Source organism: Salvelinus alpinus, chromosome 19 (assembly GCF_045679555.1).
Source record: "Salvelinus alpinus chromosome 19, SLU_Salpinus.1, whole genome shotgun sequence".
Classification (NCBI taxonomy): domain Eukaryota; kingdom Metazoa; phylum Chordata; class Actinopteri; order Salmoniformes; family Salmonidae; genus Salvelinus; species Salvelinus alpinus.
In genome coordinates this window covers 33,779,916-33,805,768 of record NC_092104.1, presented here as the reverse complement: position 1 = coordinate 33,805,768, position 25,853 = coordinate 33,779,916, and the positions used below count along the sequence as shown (strand labels likewise).

General features: G+C 41.9%; 1 protein-coding gene across 4 annotated transcripts in view; it reads left to right on the top strand.

The window, feature by feature from the left end:
- Positions 1 to 25,853, top strand: part of LOC139545392 (transcription factor 7-like 1-B) — a 51,373-nt gene that overhangs the window by 995 nt on the left and 24,525 nt on the right. For all 4 annotated transcript variants that reach the window (XM_071353112.1, XM_071353111.1, XM_071353110.1 and 1 more), the window contains exons 2-3: positions 46 to 118; positions 215 to 342. Coding sequence is in view for 3 of the 4 variants with exons in the window: in XM_071353111.1 (XP_071209212.1) it covers positions 46 to 118; positions 215 to 342 (201 nt within the window). In the remaining variant the exon portion in view is untranslated. The remainder of the gene's footprint in view (positions 1 to 45; positions 119 to 214; positions 343 to 25,853) is intronic.

Genomic DNA, 25,853 nt, shown 5'->3' with positions numbered 1-25,853 from the left:
ACATGTTTTCCCTTCTTGTTCTGTGTGTGCCTCTGTCCTTGTCAGCAAGCAGAGAGGCGCCCTCAACCAAGACCAGACTTAGACAGTTACGAGAAAACCAGGGATTACTTTAGTGAAGGTAAAAACTACCTCTGTTGCTTAATATATTTTTAATGCATTTCATATTACAGTGATGTCCCTTTTCTATACTGACTTCCATGCTCTGTCCCTACAGCATTCAGAAGACAGCAAGATGGTGGGTTTTTCAAGAGTCCCCATTATCCTGGGTACCCGTTTTTCATGATCCCAGATCTTACCAACCCCTACATATCCAATGGGGCCCTGTCCCCTAGCGCAAGAACGGTGAGTGGCCATAACAAAGTTCAGCAAAAGTTACTCTTCAGTGTTGCCACTAATCTGCATCTGCTGTCCACTAAAGGCATGCGTAAAAGTTAATTCTGCATAACCAGATCGCCATATTCCTTTAGTGTGGCCTCTCAAGGAGTAACTAGTTATTTTGTTCTTTGGGGATTTTCCCCCGTCAGCCTTCTGTAGGATATTAACTGCCAATTTAGACTCAATCTCCAATTCTCATGAAGTCCATGATTAATCAAGACGTTGATCTATTTATTTTGAGGCAGAAGTGTATATGGTATGATAAATATGAGCAGTATCATCATTTTGTAAATGTGATTCTTCAACTGAAGCTGTGGCACTGGCCTGGTTAGCAACAACTTGTTAAATTTTAGTCATTGAGCAGACGTTCTTATCCAGAGTGACTTACAGTTTGTGCGTTCATCTGAAGATAGGTGGGACAACCACATATCGCAGGCATAGTAATTACGCTTTTCCTCAATAAGGTAACTCCTTCCTCAATAACTCCTCACAATCAAATGTCGACCGCATTATCTACCAAGGGAATTCTCTTCAATCATAATCACAGCCGTATATATTCCCCCCCAAGCAGACACATCGATGGCCCTGAACGAACTTTATCTGACTCTTTGTAAACTGGAAACCACACACCCTGAGGCTGCATTCATCGTAGCTGGGGATTTTAACAAGGCTAATCTAAAAACAAAACTCCCTAAATTCTATCAGCATATCGATTGTGCTACCAGGGCTGGAAAAACCCTAGATCATTGTTATACTAATTTCCGCGACGCATATAAGGCCCTTCCCCGCCCCCCTTTCGGAAAAGCTGACCACGACTCCATTTTGTTGATTCCAGCCTACAAACAGAAACTAAAACAACAAGCTCCCGCGCTCAGGTCTGTTCAACGCTGGTCCGACCAATCTGAATCCACGCTTCAAGACTGCTTCGATCACGCGGATTGGAATATGTTCCGCATTGCGTCCAACAACAATATTGACGAATATGCTGATTCGGTGAGCGAGTTCATTAGGAAGTGCATTGACGATGTCGTACCCACAGCAACGATTAAAACATTCCCAAACCAGAAACCGTGGATTGACGGCAGCATTCGCGTGAAACTGAAAGCGCGAACCACTGCTTTTAACCAGGGCAAGGTGACCGGAAGCATGACCGAATACAAACAGTGTAGCTATTCTCTCCGCAAGGCAATCAAACAGGCTAAGTCCCAGTACAGAGACAAAATCGAGTCGCAATTCAACAGCTCAGACACAAGAGGTATGTGGCAGGGTCTACAGTCAATCACGGATTACAAAAAGAAAACCAGCCCCGTCGCGGACCAGGATGTCTTGCTCCCAGACAGGCTAAACAACTTTTTTGCCCGCTTTGAGGTCAATACAGTGCCACTGACACGGCCCCCTACCAAAACCTGCGGGCTCTCCTTCACTGCAGCCGAGGTGAGTAAAACATTTAAACGTGTTAACCCTCGCAAGGCTGCAGGCCCAGACGGCATTCCCAGCCGCGTCCTCAGAGCATGCGCAGACCAGCTGGCTGGTGTGTTTACGGACATATTCAATCAATCCTTATCCCAGTCTGCTGTTCCCACATGCTTCAAGAGGGCCACCATTGTTCCTGTTCCCAAGAAAGCTAAGGTAACTGAGCTAAACGACTACCGCCCCGTAGCACTCACTTCCGTCATCATGAAGTGCTTTGAGAGACTAGTCAAGGACCATATCACCTCCACCCTACCGGACACCCTAGACCCACTCCAATTTGCTTACCGACCCAATAGGTCCACAGACGACGCAATCGCAACCACACTGCACACTGCCCTAACCCATCTGGACAAGAGGAATACCCATGTGAGAATGCTGTTCATCGATTACAGCTCAGCATTTAACACCATAGTACCCTCCAAACTCGTCATCAAGCTCGAGACCCTGGGTCTCGACCCCGCCCTGTGCAACTGGGTCCTGGACTTCCTGACGGGCCGCCCCCAGGTGGTGAGGGTAGGTAACAACATCTCCACCCCGCTGATCCTCAACACTGGGGCCCCACAAGGGTGCGTTCTGAGCCCTCTCCTGTACTCCCTGTTCACCCACGACTGCGTGGCCATGCACGCCTCCAACTCAATCATCAAGTTTGCGGATGACACTACAGTGGTAGGCTTGATTACCAACAACGACGAGACGGCCTACAGGGAGGAGGTGAGGGCCCTCGGAGTGTGGTGTCAGGAAAATAACCTCACACTCAACGTCAACAAAACAAAGGAGATGATTGTGGACTTCAGGAAACAGCAGAGGGAGCACCCCCCTATCCACATCGACGGGTCAGTAGTGGAGAAGGTGGAAAGTTTTAAGTTCCTCGGTGTACACATCACGGACAAACTGAATTGGTCCACCCACACAGACAGCGTTGTGAAGAAGGCGCAGCAGCGCCTCTTCAACCTCAGGAGGCTGAAGAAATTCGGCTTGTCACCAAAAGCACTCACAAACTTCTACAGATGCACAATCGAGAGCATCCTGTCGGGCTGTATCACCGCCTGGTACGGCAACTGCTCCGCCCACAACCGTAAGGCTCTCCAGAGGGTAGTGAGGTCTGCAGAACGCATCACCGGGGGCAAACTACCTGCCCTCCAGGACACCTACACCACCCGATGTCACAGGAAGGCCATAAAGATCATCAAGGACAACAACCACCCAAGCCACTGCCTGTTCACCCCGCTATCATCCAGAAGGCGAGGTCAGTACAGGTGCATCAAAGCAGGGACCGAGAGACTGAAAAACAGCTTCTATCTCAAGGCCATCAGACTGTTAAACAGCCACCACTAACATTTAGCGGCCGCTGCCAACATACTGACTCAACTCCAGCCACTTTAAAAATGGGAATTGATGGAAATTATGTAAAAATGTACCACTAGCCACTTTAAACAATGCCACTTAATATAATGTTTACATACCCTACATTACCCATCTCATATGTATATACTGTACTCTATATCATCTACTGCATCTTGCCATCTTTATGTAATACATGTACCACTAGCCACTTTAAACTATGCCACTTTATGTTTACATACCCTACAGTACTCATCTCATATGTATATACCATACTCTATACCATCTACTGCATCTTGCCATGCCGTTCTGTACCACCACTCATTCATATATCTTTATGTACATATTCTTCATCCCTTTACACTTGTGTGTGTGTATAAGGTAGTAGTTGTGGAATTGTTAGGTTAGATTACTTGTTGGTTATTACTGCATTGTCGGAACTAGAAGCACAAGCATTTCGCTACACTCGCATTAACATCTGCTAACCATGTGTATGTGACTAATAAAATTTGGTTTGATTTGATTTGATTTAGGTAGTTATCAGCAAAAACTCATCCGACTCCAGTACTAAGTACATACTACATTGAGATCCATACGTTTTAAGCCCATTCAATGTTCCCTAGAGCCCAAATTCAACAATTTGCATAAAGCAAACCTTGGCAATAGTTTCTGGGTGCATGATACATGCACTCTTAGACACTTGATGCACATGGCATCAGATGTTGCAGTTTAAAGACCTGATCAAAACAAGATGCAGTAGGTCTCAGTAGTGTCCCATAACCTATCTTGCTGAATGTCCTTGTTTTCTTGAATTAACTGTCATGTCAGCATTGGTTTTAGACCAGTTATTTACCCAAAGTCATATGCCCATGATTTAGAAAGTGTCATCCCCCCCAAAAAAAAATGTATGCCTACTGTAATGACATAATTTCCTACAAAATCTATTTTCCATATACCACAATGTATAGCAGGTTGTGTGGCATATTATGGAGGAACAGTGTGCACTAATCTAATACACTATTACGAGGCCTGCTTGTAGAGAAGAAATATGTACACAATTCAGATTTCTGTATGCATTTCATGTAGATATTGTTATCCATTGTATATAATTAACAGTTAAAGAAAATATCATTTCTGTGCATCAAATCAACTAAAAACAATGTGGCTAGCATAAACTTCTTTGAGAAACCACCTAATGAAATACTGTTGTTGTTAAGAGCATTTCCATCCCACAATCCTTCTCTCAGCCCCAAAAGTGAGTGATTTGGATGGGACCAGTGAAGCATTTCACTGAAAAGCAATAACAGCCTTCCTTTATCTGCTTTTTTCTGTCTCCTTTTCACTGTTTCAAACCAACTCTCCCTGCCTCCCTGTACCTTCCATTCAATTAGGGAGGCGTTAGTTGACCATTGTTATTCTGAGCAGGCGCTTGATGGCTTCATTGGAGGTCTCCATTGGGGCTCATTAACTAAATGCCTACTCTCTGCACACAAGGTTCATACCACTGTGGAGATGTTTGTTTGCTCCTCAAGTCATGACATTTTTTTTTTGTAGGAATAGTCAAAAGAAAATACTAGTTTAAGTAGAAGGCCTGTTTTCTGTTTACACTTTTCACTCTCATATGGCCCTTTGACATTTTTCTGGATACATTCAGATGTTTGCCTTAATTTCGGTTCCTTCGATCTAAGATTCAAATTTTTACTATTTTTGTGGATTCATATCCGGAATTTGGCAATGAGATGAAAAGTTGTTTAAATTAAGACCATTTCGTGTAGATCATTTTGTATGATCCATCTTTTTGCAAGCAATCCATGCACTTCACTCACATCACAATAATATTAATTGTATGGACAAATATACAATATTTCCCCTCTTGTTGCTTCCTTCTGGATATTTTTCCTTCCTTTCTCCTCCCTTTGTCTGTTGTGTGCAAGTTTACCAAAATGTTAAACATATCCAAGGTCAGTGAAATATTTTTTTCTGGGTGTTTTTTGCAAAATGTGCCAGACCCCATATACTAATAATGTTATTTACAATGAAAACCAATTCCAGATACAGAAAATTGACTTAGTATTTTAGCAGATATATCCTATTTATTATGTTGAGTGAGGGAAATGATAACATTTTGGTAAACCCTGTCTTGACCTCATGTTGTTCCTCCATGACCCCTCACAAAGCATGCTGGGACCCAGAGCTCTACCTCCCACCATGGTTTTGATTTTGTTCAGAAAAAGAAAAAACTCCTAAACAAAAAGTGAGTCTGGAGGGCTGTCGGTTTTCTTTATTTCAGTTGCTTTAGGGAGGGATCCACATTCCCTCTAAGTTTACCAATGCTGGAGCTACAGTGAGCTCCAAAAGGATTTGGACAGTCACACTTGTTGTTGTTTTGGCTCTGTACACCAGTACCTTGGATTTTAAATGATGCTATGACTATGAGGTGCACTTTTTGCACATAGTCTACCCAATTTAGGGGACCAAAAATATTGGGGAAAAATTCACTAATGTCTATTAAAGTAGTCAAAAGTTTAGTATTTGGTCCCATATTTCTAGCTTGCAATGATTACATCAAGCTTGTGACTCTACAAACTTGTTGGATGCATTTGCTGCTAGTTTTGGTTGTGTTTCAGATTATTTTGTGCCCAGTAGAAATGAATGCTAAATAATGTATTGTGTCATTTTGGAGTCAATTTTATTGTAAATAAGAATAGACTATGTTTCTGAACACTTCTACATAAATGTGGATGCTACTGTGATTATGGATAGTCTTGAATGAATCATAAATAATGATGAGTGAGAAAGATACAGACAAATATTATATGCTCAAGACATGCTAACCTCTCTCCGTTACAATAACGGGTGAGGTTAGCATTGTGATATGTGTGCATCTGTATCATCCACATTAATGTAGAAGTGTTTAAAAACGTATTCAATTCTTATTTACAATGAAAGTGACTCCAAAAAGACACAATATAATATTTACCATTCATTTCCATTGGCCACAAAATAATATGAAACCAAAACAAACAGCAAATGTATCCAACAAGTTTTTTTGTCACAAACCTGATGTAATCATTGCTTGGTAGGAGTATGGGACCAGATACTAAACTTTTGAATACTTTAATACACATACTGTATAAGTAAATGAGGTCCCAATACTTTTGATCCCCTAAAATGGGGGGACTATGTACAACAAGTGCTGTAATTTCTCAACGGTTCACACAATTTGGATGAAAATACTTTCAAATTAAAGCTGACAGTCTGCACTGTATCATTTCAAAATCCAAAGTGTTGGAGTACAGGGCCAAAACAACAACAACAAATGTGTCACATACCAATACTTCTGGAGCTCCCCCAAACTATAGGGGGAGGAAAGAATCAGGTTAATGGGCCATGTTGAGCCCGCTCTGTCAAAGAGCACCACCTTGGTAGAGCAGCCACAGTGAGACAATGGCTGGCTGGAATACTCTGGATATTTACTGAACAAGTAGTCCTAAACTGTGACTGATTTACTGGTATTGCCATATGGAGCTGAATAAAACTCACTGCCTGGGACTTAGTAGAAAATGCTCTGACTTTGAATAATCTGATGTTGAATTTATAATCTTTTTAGCCTACAATGATAGTTTTTTTAATTGGTATGCCGAGTTGGATATAGCTGCATTTAATGGAGAATACTTGGTCATTGGTCTCTGCTCAAACATTGGGTACACAAGTTTGTTAAACTAATGAGTTCCACAGTAACATTTGCACTGTACATTTGCTCTGTCTACATACCTGCAAGGTTTCCTAATTGGTTCGTTAGCTGGAGACTGTGATTGAGATCTCTATACAGGCTCATACCAGAACTTTGTCTTGTTGACTTTGACATCATTGCTCCAGATTGGTTCTCTCCTATGTATATAAATGAAGGGCATAAAAGTTAAGACTCTCAAACAGAATACCTAATAGCCCTCAAGCTGCAGATTTCAAGTTTTAATTCCAAAGGGGGAAAGTTGTTTCATACAGTAGACTGGTGTCGAAAATATGTTGTTCTCTAGCTCTGAACAGTTACTACATAAAAAATAAACAACAACAATGGATTTGGCCTGCAGTGTCTGTTTTTAAAGATGTACATATCAGGAATAAGAATAAAACAGAGTTCAGAATACCTGTGGATCAGAAAAAGGAATGTAAACACGAACATAGGCGCAGTAGAGGTACTTCAACAACTCTGCCTTGCCAATTTTGCATACGTCTCACTTTTAGGTGAGACTGTTAGGGAAGTCTTACTTTTTCTCCCCAATGTATATTCTCTCTCTCTCGAACAATACTGTCAACAACTCCCCCTTCTGGCCTCCCAGTAACTGGATGAAATAATTGCAAGCGATGTGATAGAATTAATTTAGAAATAAATATGAGTAATTTTAAAGACTATGACAATAGATGGGTATTTTCAATCAATTGATATTCCATTTTTTTTAGAACTAACGTAATATCCAGACGAAGAGAACAGTAACAGCTGAATAAGCATTATTCTTAGGCTTTTCTCAAGAGACCAGCATGCTTTCTGTAGAATACGCCTTGTTTTTACACCCGAGTCCAGTGTTTCTGGTTTAATCTAGTATGGTATGTCTATTGTTTTTGAGGCACAACTTAAGAATGTGCAAATGACAACCCTATCATGAGCAATGTAAGACACTTTGGCTCAGCACAACACAAATCTCTAGAGGGAGAAGCATAACTGATTTAGTGGCTGTTCTGAGCTGAAATTCCGCTGTAATCCGCTGAGAGTTCAGGAGGAACTTTGCTTTTGGAAAGACGTTTCACCAGACTGTTGTCATGGGTGAGGGCCAAGGAGGCTTTCCCCTGTGAGGTAGACTGTCAGATAGTGTTGTTTTTTAGGCCTATTGTAAATGGATGTGATTAGGAACTCTCAGTGAAGAGTGCTGGAGGAATTGTTCAAAACGTTAAGGTTTATTGGCCCTATTATATTTCAGTCAAGATTTTTTTTTTTTTTTTTAAAGGGACTCCCTTTTTACAATGTTGTATCAGTAAACAGTGAATTATCTCTTGTGGGTGCAGTGTGTCAGGTAGGCTAAAGTCACCTGGATACAACTGAATCAAATGCATGTGTGCTAGTCAATTAGGGCGTGAATGTGCTGCTACAATGTCTGAACATGTCAGTACTACAATTGCATGCCTCTCTGACGTCTTCCCTTTTCCAGTCTTTTTGGTGTTTAAAAATATGTTGACAAAGAAAAGTAAACCATGACATTGTCTTGTTGAAAAAAAGGGCCTCACCTTGTATAAGCAAACAGTATTCTGGCGCATTTCCACTGAGGATTTACGTCAGTGTTTTACCCAAAAGGCTCAGACTTTTCTGTTTCCATCTACGGGGGCTGGCACCCGTGTCTCACTGGGCCATGGCTCCGGCGGACCAGTTTTTCACCTGGGGCCAAAGCCAGACAGGCCAGTGGTACTTTTCAGCCACCATTTACATAACAATGTCTAACTGAACTTTAACAGCTTCTCACAAAGCAACTGATTTGATTATGCAGAGGATGTTGATTCTGCTCTTCACAAGTCTCACTGTCAGGCCTAGCTATGGAAACACAATTACTCTAGAGTTGACATTAACATAAAACCCTGGCAACAAACTGGTGTGGGAGTAAGTCGGAAGTGCGGCATTTGTGTGGAGCTATCTTTTAATCAGGTAGAACACTGTCTTTTCCACTCACCTTGCAGTCCCAATGGTGGAGGTGCAGGGGTGTGGTGAGGAGCGCAGCAGGGGAGGTTCTGTCTGTGCTCTGCTACAGAGGGAACAGTGTCCAGAGCTCTCATTCTGACAAGCCTCGATGCTGTGTGCGACTGCTGAAAGTAATCTTGATGTAAGCTTGCAAATATTTTTTTAACCAAGGACGGTGTAAACGGAGCAACATTTTGGACTAGGTTTATGTTTTGGAAAGGATTTTTTTCTTCAAAGGCAAACAAATCTACATTAATTTAGTGGCAGCATTTCGATTAAAAAAAGATTGCATCAGGAACGTTAAGGCCTGCAAACATCTCACCTCTAAAATGGTATACACTATTTGTCATAAGTGGGCTTATTGCTTGCAATGGGTAAATGAAATGTCCTACAAGTTTATTTGGCTAAACTAAAGGAAAATAAGGTTCTGTATAACCGTGTTCTACTAACACTTTTTAATATCCAGCTGTAACCCAGATTAAATTTCTGATACCGTGCCTTCAGAAAGTATTCATACCCCTTGACTTATTCCACATTTACAGTCTGAATTCAAAATGGATTAAATATATTAATTTTTCACCCATCTACCCCATAATGACTAAGTCAAAACAAGTTTTAGAATTTTTTTTTCTCCAAATGTATTGAAAATAAAATACAGAAATATCTCATTCACACCCCTGAGTCAATACTTTGTTGAAACACCTTTGGCAGCGATTACAGCTGTGAGTCTTTCTGGGTAAGTCTCTAACATGCTGACCAGACCGGACACGTCGCGTGCGCGAGCGTCGCAAAATAAATTTAGAAATCCATGTTATTCGATTATTGCACCCACACTGCTCGCGCGCGCCAACGAGCGTCTGCGACGCCAAGGGCTAAAATAGAACTCATTCCTATTTCTGACGCAGATCGCGCTGCAAGTCCTGCCTCTCCCATCTCCTCATTGGTTTATAGAAGCAGGTACCCACGTGCCATCTCCTCATTGGTTTATAGAAGCAGGTACCCACGTGCCATCTCCTCATTGGTTATACCCACGTGGGTGATAGAAAGATGAACTGTTTTGCCGGTAGTCGTGGTAATACAATGAGTTTAGATGCGATCACCATATAATTTAAATGATGAAAAAGCCTGGAAGGAGGAGAGATGACTAGAAATATTCGGTTGGCCATTTTATGTGTGGATTAATTGTCGGAGTAGAGATCCTTGTGCATTTCAGGTAAAACAACAACTCAATGTTTATATCCCAGGACAAATTAGCTAGCAACAGCAAGCTAGCTAAATAGGACAAATTAACGTTAGCTAGCAAGTGCAAGCTAACTAGCTAAATTACCATACATGTTTAATGCTTTTCGACCTGTCCCCAAATTAATGTCATTGGTTCAGAGTTTGTTTTGATATTTTAACCTGCGTGTCGTGATCGCGTTTAGTGTGAGGGGGCAAAATAAATGTATGCACGATAGCGCACGCGCGCAGCCGGTTTGGGCAAGGGCTTTTCACATCTGAATTGTGTGTAAAGCTCAATTAGGTTAGTATTGCGGAGTAACTTCAATGTTGTTGATCCACCCTCAGTTTTCTCCTATCACAGCCATTCAACTCTAACTGTTTTAAAGTCATCGTCACCATTGGCGTCGTGGTGAAATCCCTGAGCGGTTTCCTATTTTTTATATAATCAGTTATTTACAATGACAGCCTACCGGGGAACAGTGGATTAACCGTCTTGTTCAGGGACAGAATTACATATTTTTACCTTGTCAGCTCAGGGATTCGATCCAGCAACCTTTCGGTTACTGGCCCAACACTCTAACCACTAGGCTACCTGCCGCCCTCTCCTTCCTCTCCGGCAACAGAGTAAGGAAGGACACCTGTATCTTTGTAGTGACTGGGTGTATTGAAACACCATCCAAAGTGTAATTAATAACTTCATCATGCTCAAAGGGATATTGAATGTCTGTTTTTTAATTTGTACCTATATACCAATATGTGCCCTTTGCGAGACATTGGATAACCTCCCTTGTCTTTGGTTGAATCTGTGCTTGAATTTCACTTACAGATAACTGTATGTGTGGGGTACAGAGATGAGGTAGTCATTAACAAATCATGTTAAACACTATTGCACACAGTGAGTCCATGCAACTTATTATGTGACTTGTTAAGCAAAGTTTTACGACTGAACTTATTTAGGCTTGCCATAATAAAAGGGTTGAGTACTTATTGACTCAAGACATTTCAGCCTTTCATTTGTAATTAATTTGTAAAAATGTCTAAAAACATAATTCCACTTTGACATGTAGGTCAGTGACACCAAATCTCAATGTAAACCATTTTAAAATCAGGCTGTAACACCACAAAATGTGTAAAAAGTCAAGGGATGCGAAGACTTTCTGAAGGCATGCATGTCCTAAAGTCTGTATGAAAACCTTTCTCTAGTAGACGTACCCACCCCTTCTATAGTAATTGAATGAAAATAATACAAACCACTTTTAACACTATAGGAACTTGGTTTTACACTTGAGAGATGAGGCATTTGTTTTGGCATTAACATTTCTACTGATTATTTCATGAAGTGGTGAAGATGCTACTTAGGTCATTGCTCTAGAATCTCAGCCTACCTCTTTTCCGGTGTCTCTGGGAGGAGGGATATTTCTCTGTATTTCATCTTTCAGACTCAGGGTTGTTCATGTACAGTTCATAACAGCACTTGTATTGAAGTGTGTGTGAAATGGTGCCAGTCCTGGTTTCTATTCCTCCCTCTTTGGTCTCTGTGGAAAAGCATGAGCTGGCTTCAATTCCACCCGCCACCCCTCTCCTGCTAGCTCACCACCTACCCACCAACCCTCCCGCCTGCCATTAGAAATTCTGTTTATAGCACTCGCTGGCTTCTCAAGAGCAGGGCCCATCAGGAGCATCTCAGCACCCTTTGAGGAAAGGATAACCACCCCCTCCCCCCTCAGCCACAGACTCCCTACGTTCTGTGACATCAATGAATCCCTTTGAAGTGCCAAGATGAATATGTGTGCAAATGTGTTTTTATCAATTTATTTATCCCAGATATGTGTTTTTCACATCCATTAGGTCTGGCCAGAACTACTTCAGAGTTTCAGATGTGGTACAGTACTTTTCTTCATGAAGAAATCGGGACTACTTTTTGTTGAACTTGATAGATCATCTGCCAGCCAAAGCATGAATACCTTTCAAATCCACATTGATAGCATCTGTTTTACTTTACAGTATGTAGAAATAACACGTTTATAAAAATTATATATATAACACACAAAAAATCGCTGTGCCTACTTTTACAGGTGTAAGTAAGGAGCTGGTTGACAGGCACCTTAGATCGTAGTGCATAACGTGCATGTCGTTTTTCATCACAAAATGGGCGGTCTCTTGTAGTACGTAGGCCTGCATACGGCGCTTGTTACGCAGATTTTCTCCACTCAATTTTTGAAAAGCATCGCATTATTCCTTCCTTTGGGTAGGGGCAGTGTTGTGTAGATAATGAGGCTGAACCAACTCGCTTGGTTCATTGATCTGATCTATATGCATCAAATTGGCAGTCTATTTTGCATTGATAACCAAATTATAATCTCAGCGACTGTTTTAAACAATAAACCAAGCAACATTATAGCCTTAATAGAATCCCCCTCAAATGCATTTTGTTTAGAAGCAATAACTATATGATTGTAGGCTATTTTGAAAGGGTTAAAACAGCTGTAACCATGTGCTGTATCTTTATCTGATGCATTCAAGCAGCATATCAGGGCCGGCAGGTAGCTTAGTGGTTAGAACGTTGGGCCAGTAATCGAAGGCTGCTAGATTGAATCCCCGAGCTGACAAGGTAAAAATCTGTCGTTATGCCACTGAACAAGGCAGTTAACCCACTGTTCCCAGGTAGGCCGTCATTGTAAATAAGAATTTGTTCTTAACCGACTTGCCTAGTTAAATAAAGGTTAAATAAAAAATATCGTATACGAAAATATCGAAAATATCGTATGTTATTGTCGTAGGTTACACTGGCAAGTGTAATAATATTTTCCAGGGCATATTATTTATAAATCTGATTATTTCACATGGGGGAGATGTGCTAAGATTAAAGGCTAGCTTGCTTACTGTTTTTAGCTAGCAATCTGCTAGCGGAGTAGCAAGGTAATGTTTTTAGCTAATGTTTTAGCTATTATTTAAATACGCAGTAGGTTTTATTTCAAATAAGTGTACAGTGCTGGTAATCTTTCCAACGTGAGAAGACAACAACAAGAATCTCTGTTATCGTCCCTTTGTGAATTTTGCTATTTGGGAGTCTAGAAATGCATGGACCGTTGAGGTATCGGGTTAACCAAAAGATGTGCATTGCTCCAAAAAAACAGACCACCCAAGCGCACACATGGTAAATGACGGTGTGGTCTGTGGATCGACTGAATAAGTGTAGCGAGTAAGTGTTTATCACATTTAAAAGGTGAGATGAGTCAATGGCTTGAGTCAATGTAATGGTGCGGATCATTAAAGGGATAGTTCGGGATTTTGGCTCTGAATCCCTTTATCTACTGCCCCGGAGTCAGCTGAACTCCTCTGTCCAGTATGAACCAAGTTTGAGGTAGTTTTGCGCTAACGCAAGTTGGGAACTTTCTTCACACTGAATGCAGAGACATGGTATCCACAAGTTTATCTGCGTCTGGGGAAGTAGATCAAGTAGATAAAAATCCCGAACTATCAACTTAAACCCCAGCAGCAGGTTTCAGGACACCAGAGTGTGGATCATGTATACCTGTATGCCACTCATTCCACATAATATAACTTCAACACTGTGAAGGCAGTTTCCTGACCTCCCCCATGCCTAAAGGGAAAAGAGCTCTCAGCATACCACAGGCTGTGTGGTGTACATGGACAGCCCTCTGTTAGCAGATGCTCTTATTTTTCTAGCGTATTCGGGATGGGCCGTCATGGGGCTCAGAGAGCCAGATGAGCTAAGGTAGAAGCAATGCAATTTGAGTCTGAGACAAACTCGTCAACTTCGGCATTGAGGTAAGGGCTAAGCCATGACACCACCATTGTGATATGTGGAATCCTCCCCTAAACAATGGAGCTCCTAGCAAGGCCATACAGCTGTTAATTGTATTGAAAATAAAACGGTTGTCATGACATGAGCAGGAGGTTGTGGAGGCTGGATAATATATCATGTTAATGCCAGCATGTCTCATGCTCACTAATGTCTATGTTCTCCGGTATTAGGAGTAAGCCTCCGTTTAGGAGGGAGTTTGGCTCCCTGGTTTTATCAAGGGGTCTGGGTAATCAATCTGCCTCCCAGGTGATTGGGCCCTGGCTGATGGATGGGACACAGTGACGGCTCCACTACTCAGGGCTTTGGGATTCCTTCTGTATGTGGTCCTCATGTCGTGGAGCCCCGTTTTATAGCACATTAAGTAACGTTAGCTCTCTTAAAGTGTACACTAAAGTCCTCACTCCACGCTATAAAACCTGATTGTACAGCAGGAAGAAAAAAATCTAAATAGGTTTTCATCAGTCTGGTATTCCAAACAGCTGGTTTTAATTTAAGCTCTGCAGGCAGCAGGAGACGGAGGGAGCTGGGAAGAGGAGAGATTGTTGATGAGATGTGGTGGTGGTGGGAGCATAAACTGGGGTAGATATGGGCCTTGCTATTCTTTTGGTTGTTATCCCGAGGTCGGCCAGCTTCCAGACCTTGAGGCTCTCTTATCTGAGGGATTCTCTCCCCCACAGAGCGTTACTCTGCTGTGGACCAGAATGCATTGCCCTTCCCTAGCAGGCCAATCAGACAGCTGCATGATACTATCAGATCATACAGTTCTAGATTCCTTGGTACTCAGATATTAATCTGGTTTCACCTAAGTTCATATGAAGGCCATGGAAATGCTTTCTCTAGGTCTACTCTGCAATCTTTACTTCCAAGAACGCAGGGTACAGTAAGGGTACAGTAAGTGAAGTAACTACAGGTAGGTTACCATAGGTAAAAAATAAATAATAATTCTTAAGTATATACTAGTATGGCCAGAGTAGACTCTCCAACCTGTACTATATTAAAGATATAATGCCCGAAGGGGTGTGGTATGTGGCCAATATACCACAGCTATGGGCTGCTCTTAGGCACAACTCAACGCGTGCCTTATTGCTATTATAAACTGATTACCAACATAATGAGAGCAGTAAAAATAGATGTTTTGTCATACCTGTGGCATATGGTCTGATATCCCACGACTTTCAGCCAATCAGCAGTCAGGACTGGAACCACCCAGTTTTTAAAGACATGAATGGGTATCTTTCCAGGATGACTTTAGTGAGCGGAGCAGCTGCTCTTCTTGTTGAAGTTGTAAATCAGTTCGTCTCCTTCCAGAAAAGCAAATCCCCATAACGGTGCTGTGGCTTTGCACTGCTCGCCCTGGCTCAAGTCTCCTGGTAAGGGATGTCGAGACAGCACATTGCACCTGCATTCATTCTACAGAAAGGTCCTAGATGCCACATTAACACAGGTGGATGAAAATGTGTTTTCTTGGGCATACATAAGTGTTCCTCGGTTATAAGTTGTACATACCTAGGTGATTACATGACACTTCAAAACATTTGTCAGAAATATGAGTGTTCATGGTGTCAATACAATGCGTAACAAGTTCACTAAGGTGTGAACTGGCGTGCTACTCCCATTTCAACTCCTATTACAATTTCATACATTTACAGTGTAATAATGCTAGTGTTTATAGTACATGCACTGTAAGCTTGAATACATTTACAAGCAGCAGATTAATGTATCTTGGAAGAGTGTATAAGCTTTATTTACCCAATTTACAAACTTTCACTCAAATTATTAATTTGTTGAGAGGAAGATGTCTGGGGAAGATGCAACACTTTCAAACAAGGTTCTTAGGATAAGGCGAGAGGGGAAAGGTGATAAGGGGTAGGTAACCCTGTTCCTGGAGTGTCGCAGGTACTGCAGGATTTTGGTCCAACTAGGCACCACACCTGACCAACTGTGCTAATTGATCAGTTCAGTGATTGCCTAAATTCAACACACCTGGTCTTCCAGGTGGGTTAAATCAAAAACCAAGGTTGCTCTGGGATAAGGCATGTAGGTGGAACAGCAGTTTTGGACCGCCAGCTCTGCACATTGTGACCGCCAGCTCTGCACATTGTGACAGTCAGTCCTAGGAGCACAGCTGATGGACGCTGACAGAGCTTTCAGTGTAATGCCATAACGGAAATGGTTATTTAGTTATCATTCAGCTTGTTGATGTGGATGATGTCCAAACATATGCAATTCTCTATTGCCCCTGGGTGCCCTTAGCGACCTCCACATAACCCCTGTAAACCAATTGTACTTGTTAAGGAGTCACAATGTTCTACAGAGCGTCAAATTTGATTAAAGCCAAAGCGAAGACTCGAGTAGTCTGAAATGTGTAGCTTCGTTGTCTCCACCTAGACTTGTGGATCCAGTTAGTCAGATGAGATGTGTATATTTTATGTATGTATATATTCTTTATTTTTATTTTTATTTTTTTACAGCTTTTCATAGTTTGATTTGTAGTTTTATGGCCTTTCATGGCATATTTAAAACCATGATGCAATGTTCAACACACTGACGAATTCCAGCTGAGATCCTAAAGCATCGGTTTCAAGTGATATTGGGATTCTTCCTTCTGCCTTGGATTGTCCTTGTGATTCCCTCATTTGACACTTTTCCATATTTGTCTTCAAATATATGTTTTCAGAATTTTGAAATGGTTGTCCACTAGCATGATTGATCAATGGTATACTAAAGAATAAGACTTGAAATTTATTCTGAAAAAATGTCGACACAAAAAATATAGTGTGGGGTCTCTATGTGCAGTTGCAATATGGCGACTCTTTGGGATGCACACTCCTCTACACCTTCCACTGGCAAAACCCCTCATCCATTTACATGGTTTGATACAAAATCCTTACAAATGTGAATGATTTATTTGCTGCATAGTCAGACCAGCTAGCTACATTAAAAAAAGCTCTAATCAAGCCTATATGACATGGAATAGTCCAAGGAGTCCTTTTGTTTGATTTGTACATGGGCTGGAAAGGCCTGCTATTGGAAATCCCTGAAGCAGGCTTTGGGGGCAAGTCTGATTCTCGTGTGAAATGGAAAGGCTCTATAGCTGTGGGCTGAGTTGACTGGGGCTGTATGGGTGTTGGCAGGGGGAGCGCTGTTCATGAATAGGGTCTTTGACTACCTCAGACCTGCCCTGAAAGGCAGGACAAAGACCCTAGGGCAACGGCTTAGAGCCTCACAGCTGAGCTACAGAATGCTGCCTTCACCCAGTCTTCCTCCCTCCTTGCCTGATTTAAATACTACAGTGGCTTTAAGCATTCTGGAGACCAAGGCTCACATTACTTCTATACACCACATTTTCCATCAACTTTCTCCAGTGTTTTTGTTTACAACATGCTAATGCTAGAAGGCTATTTACATGAGCTATTGTGTTGAAACGTTTTGGAAGAGTGGTGAATAATCTTCAGTGAGCTCCTTATAAACACACTGGGAATTGTTTGTTTCATCTTTATTGTATTTTTCAGTAATGTGTTTTGCCATGTTATTCTGTTCTCCCTCCTCCTCCTTTGCTATAATTCATATTAGTCTGAGCTTAGCAAAGCCCCTCGTTAAACATGTATTAACACTAGCTCCATGGAACCCCCCTCCTGCTTGTTGTTGGTAATCACAGTTAAGCTTGGCGTCAGGCGGGTGAAGTCGTTCATTAGGGAACAGTTTTTGTTTGTTTTCGTATAATATGGAGGCGTTGGCAAATAAATGAGATGAAGACTTTAACCTCAAATTAGTTGCTTGCTTCGTTATTTTGATTGAGCTGTGTGCTACCCCATGGTTTAAGACACGAAACAACAAAAAAGGCACTAAATCTTATCAGCAGAGTTAATGGGTCAGTTCAGCCCTGTCCAGACACTCTCTCCCCATAGGGTCTCCTGTTTCAGATGTCACTCAGAGCTTTGTTTGCCCCCCAGGGTGAAGGGTGAGAGGTCAAGGTTCAGGGCCAGTTGGCTGAGTGGTCACCAAAGCCCCGGGTTCACTGAGCACATCCGTTCCCTTTTTCACACCAGCCCTAAGATACGAAAAGAGAGGGAAAAAGCCACACTATTCTTGTTTTTTTCCCTCATCACAATCTAAAATTCATTTTCGGTCTAATTCATTGATTTGATTATGGTGGCTAAATTCTTTCACATGGGTGTAATGACATTGGCTTAGAACTTGTGCCTGAGACATGGATATAGCGTCTTATTGCAAGCTAGGCTAGTGCCATTGTATAAATATGATTTGTTCAAAGACAAGATTAGTATTTTTGCTAGAGGCCTGCTTTGGTGCTCTCCTTCAATTACCTTTCACCGCAATACAAAATGGCTTTTTGATTTACTGAGCTTTTTATAAACGTCTGACTTATTATTTGCATGTGAAAAGTCATATTGTGAGGTTTACGCAAGAACACTTTGTCTCGAGCATCTGTCAAGATCAACAATCCTATTTTGCACCTCAGCAAAACTTCCCACCCAACATATAAGACTCCCAGCATTTTTGTCCAAAACACCTCCAGAGTTTGCGAGCCAAAGACCTCACCCTCGTTAGCCCCCACCCACAACTCCAGTCTCTCTCTGCCCCACCACCACCCAACAAATGACCTCCAGTCAGGTTTATTATGCAGTTTCACACAGACCAAAATTGCAGCTGCATGGAGAGCAATCTGGATCACATTAGCTCAGGCGCTGTGATTTATAAATTGTTTCTCAGGCCATAAATCCCTGCTGTAATTGTGCACAAGCTCCCCTCTCCCTTCTCGCCCCCTTCGTTCCTCCATCAGCTCCTTCTCCCCCTCTCTATCTGACACACACAGCTTACAGTGCTCAGGTCATCTCTAATTGTTTGCAGGAGTGAGCACTTTGGATTTGGAAGGAGTTTGTTGCATTGTGAAGTGGGAGAGAATTGTTTTTTAGGAAAGAATATATAAAGATATATTTCTCCAATCTCAACAAAACTACTATGCGAGCTGAACAGTATACGCAGTATTTCTAGTGGTGATTTGTGGAGAGTGGTTGGTGTTCAGGTAGGTCTGTGGCAGCATGATCTTGGCTCTACTTTCCTGAACACTCAGTGTAATTGGTAGGGGCCTCCCCTTAGCTCTACCCCTGCCTGGGAATCTGATATTTGCTGCAGCCCCTGGTCATAATCACCTTTCCCCTCTCATAAGAATGTATTCAGATTGAATGATAGTAATATGCAAAGACTGGAATATTTTTTTTGAAATTGGCAAGGTTAGCCATGGGTTGGTGTAGTTACATCTTTATGGATTTCTATCAGGGTTGGGGTCAATTTCATTTAACTTCAGTCAATTCCGGAAGTATACTAAAATTCTAATTCTCTTCAATGCTTTTTAATTTAAAAAAATTAAAATTTCAGTTGGAGTTTGGTTCACTTTCTGAATTGACTGGAATGTAAATGTAATTGACCCCAACCCTGATTCAATATCATGCCATTGACATTTAGTGGCCCACATTCTCCCTGATATCATGAAAATCTCCATGATATCATTGGCATTCATCAGGACTCTTGGCTAGTATTGTGCCTTTGGTACTTCCTATAATCCCTTTCAGATACAGATCATTTGATTTAATTTGACATGGCATTTATTAGCCGTAAAGATTTTTTCTTTCTTTAAGCTCACTGAATTTCATCCTTCTCCCTTTTCCTCCAATCACTCCGGAAAGTATTTGTTCCAGAGGTTTTTCCTGAGTGTTGACAGGGACTGAGCGGTTCTTGTGTGCTCAGGAAGGGGAAGGTTCCTTGCATATGCTTACTACTCCGTTGTTTTGCTCTGACGACTTGGTGAACCTTGAAGAGGTAGAGGACCTTATGACCCAGGCTCGTTTTGCTCCGTGTCCCTCCTAAAGATAGATGTTTCTGGAATTAGGGGACTGGCAGGCAGGGGACTGGCAGGCAGAGGGATGGGCTGATCACTTGCTCTGGCTTTCCATTGGCCTAAAATCTTCAGAAACTTTCTTTGGAAAGTGTCATTTTATATATGTTTGTACTAGTGAACATTTTGAATATTTGTACTTTTTTTATTGTTTCCTTTGTTTGGTGCATTTGACTTTTTTTTCTCAAAAAATGTGAATCAGCAATAACTTTGTTTGATTACAAATTATGTAAATACGTTTTTTAAAGTCCAAAATGCTGCCATATTAAACTTGAACAACTTAACTCTGATGTATGGGCTGCAAGTTCAGGCATGCATACCCACAGTGTGTGTGTCAGAGAGAGACTAGGTTAGCAGTGGGGTGAGAGGGGTGTCAGGCAGTAAAACTGAGATGAGGCAGGGCTGAGACTTCAGGCCCTGAGATTTGTGCCTACTCTCAGTGCAAACACAGGAGGCATCTGCAGGCAGCTGTGTGTGGGGGGAGGGGCTGGTGCTCGGGGCAGGGGGGGTGGAGTTGGAGTGGGGGGGGGCTGCAGAGTGAACACAATCAGCCCTCTGTTTTCATAAGACTTGTGGTATGTGAGAGCAGAAACAAATGTGTTTAATTTAGCCCCCTTTTCTCTCTCCTTCTCCCCTATGTATCCCACCTAACCACTCCTCTTTCATACTGACTTTCTCAAAGATGCTTCACGGCCTCCTGCCTGTGTCAGCTGGTCTGAGGAGTTATACAAAATTTGGCAGACTTATCCTTGTTTAAGATCAAATTTACCCAGAGGTGTAAATATTTATCTACATTTTCTGGAAAAAGTTTATTTTTTGTTTCTACCTCAGTTTAGAAGTGATTATTGTGTAGAGGTATTTACCCTGTTGTGTGGGGGTGTATGGTGGACTTATTATCGCATGTTAACCTGCTTGGCTGGCACCACACGCTCCATTATCTTGGTAACCCATGCTGTCTCTGTCAGTACATTTGTGTTTGGGTATAACTGAAAAATGCAGGTTTCATTGATGTCATTTGTGTAGATATTGCACTTTTAGCACACACACACACACACACACACACACACACACACACACACACACACACACACACACACACACACACACACACACACACACACACACACACACACACACACACACACACACACACACACACACACACACACACACACACACACACACACACACACACACACACACACACACACACACACACACACACACACACACACACACACACACACACACACACACACACACACACACACACACACACACACACACACACACACACACACACACACACACAGAGAGATAGTTAATTTGATTTCTCTCTTGAGCTTTACATTAAACATCCAGCCAACCACTGTTAGTCACAACTAGTTCTGGAGTTAATTACAGAGGTTTACGGCTGTGCATTTCAATGAAAGTAGGCTGCTCCCCAAACAATAAAATGTTGTGTTACTGGACAAACAGTGCCAGGGGAAATTACGTGAAAGACGGACAATGTCTCCTCCGTTATAAGTGTGGCATGGCTTGACATTGGACCGCATTAATACTGAGTTTACCAGGGTAGTCTATCACAATTGAAACCAGATACCACATAATTCACTTCAAATAATTGAGTGTAACAGCGTGACTGCCTACTCTCTTTGTATGAGAAAGTGAGCCTCCTGCCAGACACATTATTCTTTTCTTGTGGCTCTAATTATACATTGTTTTATTTGACCAGCCTGCCGTTGTTTTCTGTAATACAATTGCTAACTTATTCTAAACTTTCACCCCAACAAGTGCTTATTTTCCAAACCACATCTGATTTGAAATCGCCTTAAAGTAAAACGATACTGTACTTCGTTTAAAGAGACATTCACTGTTCTGCTGTAGCAACACGCTTTAAACTCTGGCAATAATTTTTTGATCATGTCAACCCCCCCCGCAAATAAAAATTAACCCTGATACAAATAACTGCTTGAGCTACAAAAAATGCTGTCTCATTAAAGCCACAGTCTTTTTCTCTCTAGTAAAACCCTCAAGGCACTATTCAGAAAGGCCAAAATAGAGGTATATCTTGGGCTTGCACTGTTTGTTCGTGTAAAAAGAGATTCTGTATACATTTGTTTTTGCAGCTAGTCAGAAGTCAAAATTCATTAGTGGGGACTTTACAAATAGAATCTGATTTTTAGCAGCCTAAATAACAGCCTAAATAAATCAGGGCTTGCAGACCAGTATGGCATTTTCCTGAATATACATCACCTAGTCATATGACACTAAAGCTCACTGAGTTCAATACAACTTAATCTATTTCATGTTTGTGTAATTTAGAATTCCTTACAAATGAATCTAATGCATGTGTAAAAGAACGCAAGCTGCCTTTTTTCTGTTGAGCATCAAACCAATTAGGCTCCCGAGTGGCGCAGCTGTCTAAGACACTGCTTCGCAGTGCTAGAGGCGTCACTACAGACCCTGGTTTGATTCTAGGCTGTATCACAACCGACCGTGATGGGGAGTCCCATAGGGCGGCGCACAATTGGCCCAGCGTCGTCCGGGTTAGGGTTTGACTGGGGTAAGCCGTCATTGTAAATAAGAATTTGTTCTTCACTGACTTGCCTAGTTAAATAAAGGTTGAATTTTAAAAAAAGTGTTGATGATTCTGCAAGTTTTTCTTTGTTTTTCTGTGTCTTAAACGTCAACTTTGTAGTTTGTAGACGAGCATGGACCAGTGATGTCACCTCTTTATTTGACCAAGACTGATGGTTGTAAGAAAGCATGGATGGTTGTTATGTTGGATTTATCTGGGACTGTTTGGCACAGTGTGTAACTGATTTAGAATCTTGGCAAAGCCCCTCCACTGTGTTTAAGACCTCCCTCACGCTGCCTCCCCTCTTCACTCTCCTCTCTCCCTCTTTGCGCTAATAGTTCTTTTGTATACAAGAGCATGTTAAGAGGCCAATGAGCCTGGCCTTAATAGGCCATGTTGCCATAGAAACCAGTGCACTCTGGATGGCTGACCTTTGACCCAGTTTTTCCCTGGCTGTGAATAAGAGAGCAGGGCGACCAACCTGGTCACAATAGAGGCCCAGAGAGCTGAGGGAGTGCCCCTGTCACAGTCACTTAACTTCACTCCTCCATGTACTAATGGACACTTTGAATGTGCTAGCCATTAGAAGGATGCTAGTGACACTGCTTGAGACAGCAGCCTTCTCAGGGTTAACCCCATGCATAACCTGGGTGTCTGCTCTGGGCTGGGGCGTTGAGAAATATCACCCCGCTATTCACATATCCTACCAAACACATCTATCATTTTTATGTTCTCAGATTCAAAATGGCATAGTTTGCAATGTATCCATTTGAAGGCTTGTGCATTTGGCACACAGTTTATCCTTAAAGGACTGTTTTTGGGGCTTTGAAAGTGAATTGATAAAGTGTTTCTAGTTGTTATTGGATTAGCTCATCAACTTTTATTAGACACAAAGATCAATGTAAACACTGATTCAAGGTTATATTTTTCTTTAATGTGAAAACATTTTTGTTAATTGCTGACAACTCCATAAAGGTGGGCAGTGTATGTCTATGTTTACATAAGAAATGATAAATACAGGGTGTGGATATATTCACGGTAACAAATTGTTATTTCCATCAATTATGTAGGCACCATAATATTTTCTCTGTAAGTTCCTTCGTTTTCCTGAGGATTGTTTTCATGGACAACTTCCTCTTAAGGTAATCCACTTTACTGGATAATGGGCTGTTTTTCAACTAACAGCTATTTCTGTGGCCAGTAGCAGCCAAGCTGACCAGCATAACTGCCCATCGTTTCCCCGTCAGTTAACCACTAATTAGCACAATGAGGGCTGGAGTTTGCTTATTAATTGTCTATGTAATTGCCTGTAATGTCCGCAAACAATGGATCTTAATTCAAATTGAGACCATTTTTTTCATTTTATGTCATGCATAGATCAAGTAGAGGTGGCAATGGCTCGCATAAGCAGGTGATCTGAGCGGAAATAAGCAGGGAGGGACTATGGCGTAAGGATTGGCAAGGCCATTGTGTAGTGCTGCTGTTCATATGGGTAGAGGATCATTAACAGCTCACTCTTAACAGCAAGCTGTGTGGCCCATTTATTTTCTGTTGGGGGGCAAAAGCAAACAATGGGGAGGGGCTCTCCACAAAGTAGGTGATTGACATATATGCTGGAGCAATCCCTGGAAGCATCCTCTTTCCCTGCTGTTTGGAGAAGAGAGTGTTGAGAGTGGGGTTGATGGCCCCGGCCCAGAGCAGACACCCTGCCCGCCAGGCACGTTTTCTGCCCTGGAGTGTCCCTGTCAATTCATCTGCTGGTATTGGAAGGGCAACTCCACCACTTTTCAACCTCATTTTTATTATCTCCAGCACAATACCAGTGTCAACATACTGTACGTGAAAAATGCGCATTTCAAAAAAAGATGTCATCAGCTACAACTTTTAACTTTATATACATCATCAAAAGTTAGAACATTTAACAGTGATTTCCAAACACTGAGATCCATGGTGATGTGGGGAGCAAGAAATAGGATTTTTAGCCAAGGTTGCTCGGCACGGACACACCGGTAGCGTTTGCTGGCCGAGAGTACTTCTGAACCGAGTGCCAGCCATACTTTAGAAACCTAGTGCAAACCGATTCTACATGTAGAATCGTGCCAAAATGACTTCCACCAGCGGGTGAACCCTAAAACACACCGCGCCGAATGAACGGCAGATCAACATTCGGTGCAGTGTGTGTGGTCCCTAAAATAGACATTGTAGACATTTTCAAAGACACATTTTTGTAGTTGATTGACTATAGAACAAAATACCCTGAGGATGTGTCAATCGCAGATTGATTAAATTATTTTCAAGGAGTTGTAACGGCAGATAGTTAGTGGAAAAGTTTGGGCTGTTTTTTCTGTCTCTGGCAGAGTGTCTGACTTACTTTGACAACAAATGTCCGGACATCTGCCTCTCCTCTCCTCCATGCTCTGATGTTGTTGCCTGGCCAGCAGTATGACAGCACACACTTCAGAGATGACAAAGACACTTGGCCATGTTTCCCCCTGCTCTGTGAGAGAAATGTAACAATTACAACCCAACTCTGGCAGTCCGCATGCCCCAGAGCATATGTTGTATTCTCTCTGTTCGAAAAACCAAAGGGCTTCATCTTGGCTTTTGGGAAATTTTCTGTGGTGACTTTGCCACCTTTGTTGCATCTGGGTCCCTGATAAGTAGCACAGTATTCTACTGATGTCTATTCTGAGTTCTGGAGGCAGAGGGAGGCTGGAAGACAATTAGAGGCATGGAAATGGATCAGATAGATGCAGAAGTTGACTTTATTTGCACAGCTCTCACAACTTCTGAAACTCTTCACCAGAGCAGTCTCTACAGTGAAACCAGTGTCTCTATGGAGGCCAACCTAGGCCTGCTCAAATGGTATTTTGTTTCTAATGAAATTAAGGGCATCTACAAAGCATTACACGACTCCCTGAAGTTTACTGTAAAGTGTAATTGCTGATTTTAGTTTCAATCTTTTACAGATTATTCAACAAGACTTCAGCCATGGGAACCCCCTTTTTAATAGTATCTTCCTATTTACCATGCGTTCCTTTCTGGGTTTTATGTACGTGCATTTATTTTGGGGGGATTTATTCAAATCTGTTGACCAGGTTTTTGTGTTTTTAGTCAAACACAATTTTTTTTATTGATTTTGATTGAATAAGGGTCCCTTGATTCTTAGCCTAAATGTTCTGTTATTTTGAAGAGAGAACATGACATTCCCACTTTAATTTGAGGCTCCCACCCCGTACTTGGAGTGAAGGAAAGATCTATATAAAAACTACTCTCAGCTTTTCCTGCATGAGGAACACTGACCTGTGTGTGTGTGTGTGTGTGTGTGTGTGTGTGTGTGTGTGTGTGTGTGTGTGTGTGTGTGTGTGTGTGTGTGTGTGTGTGTGTGTGTGTG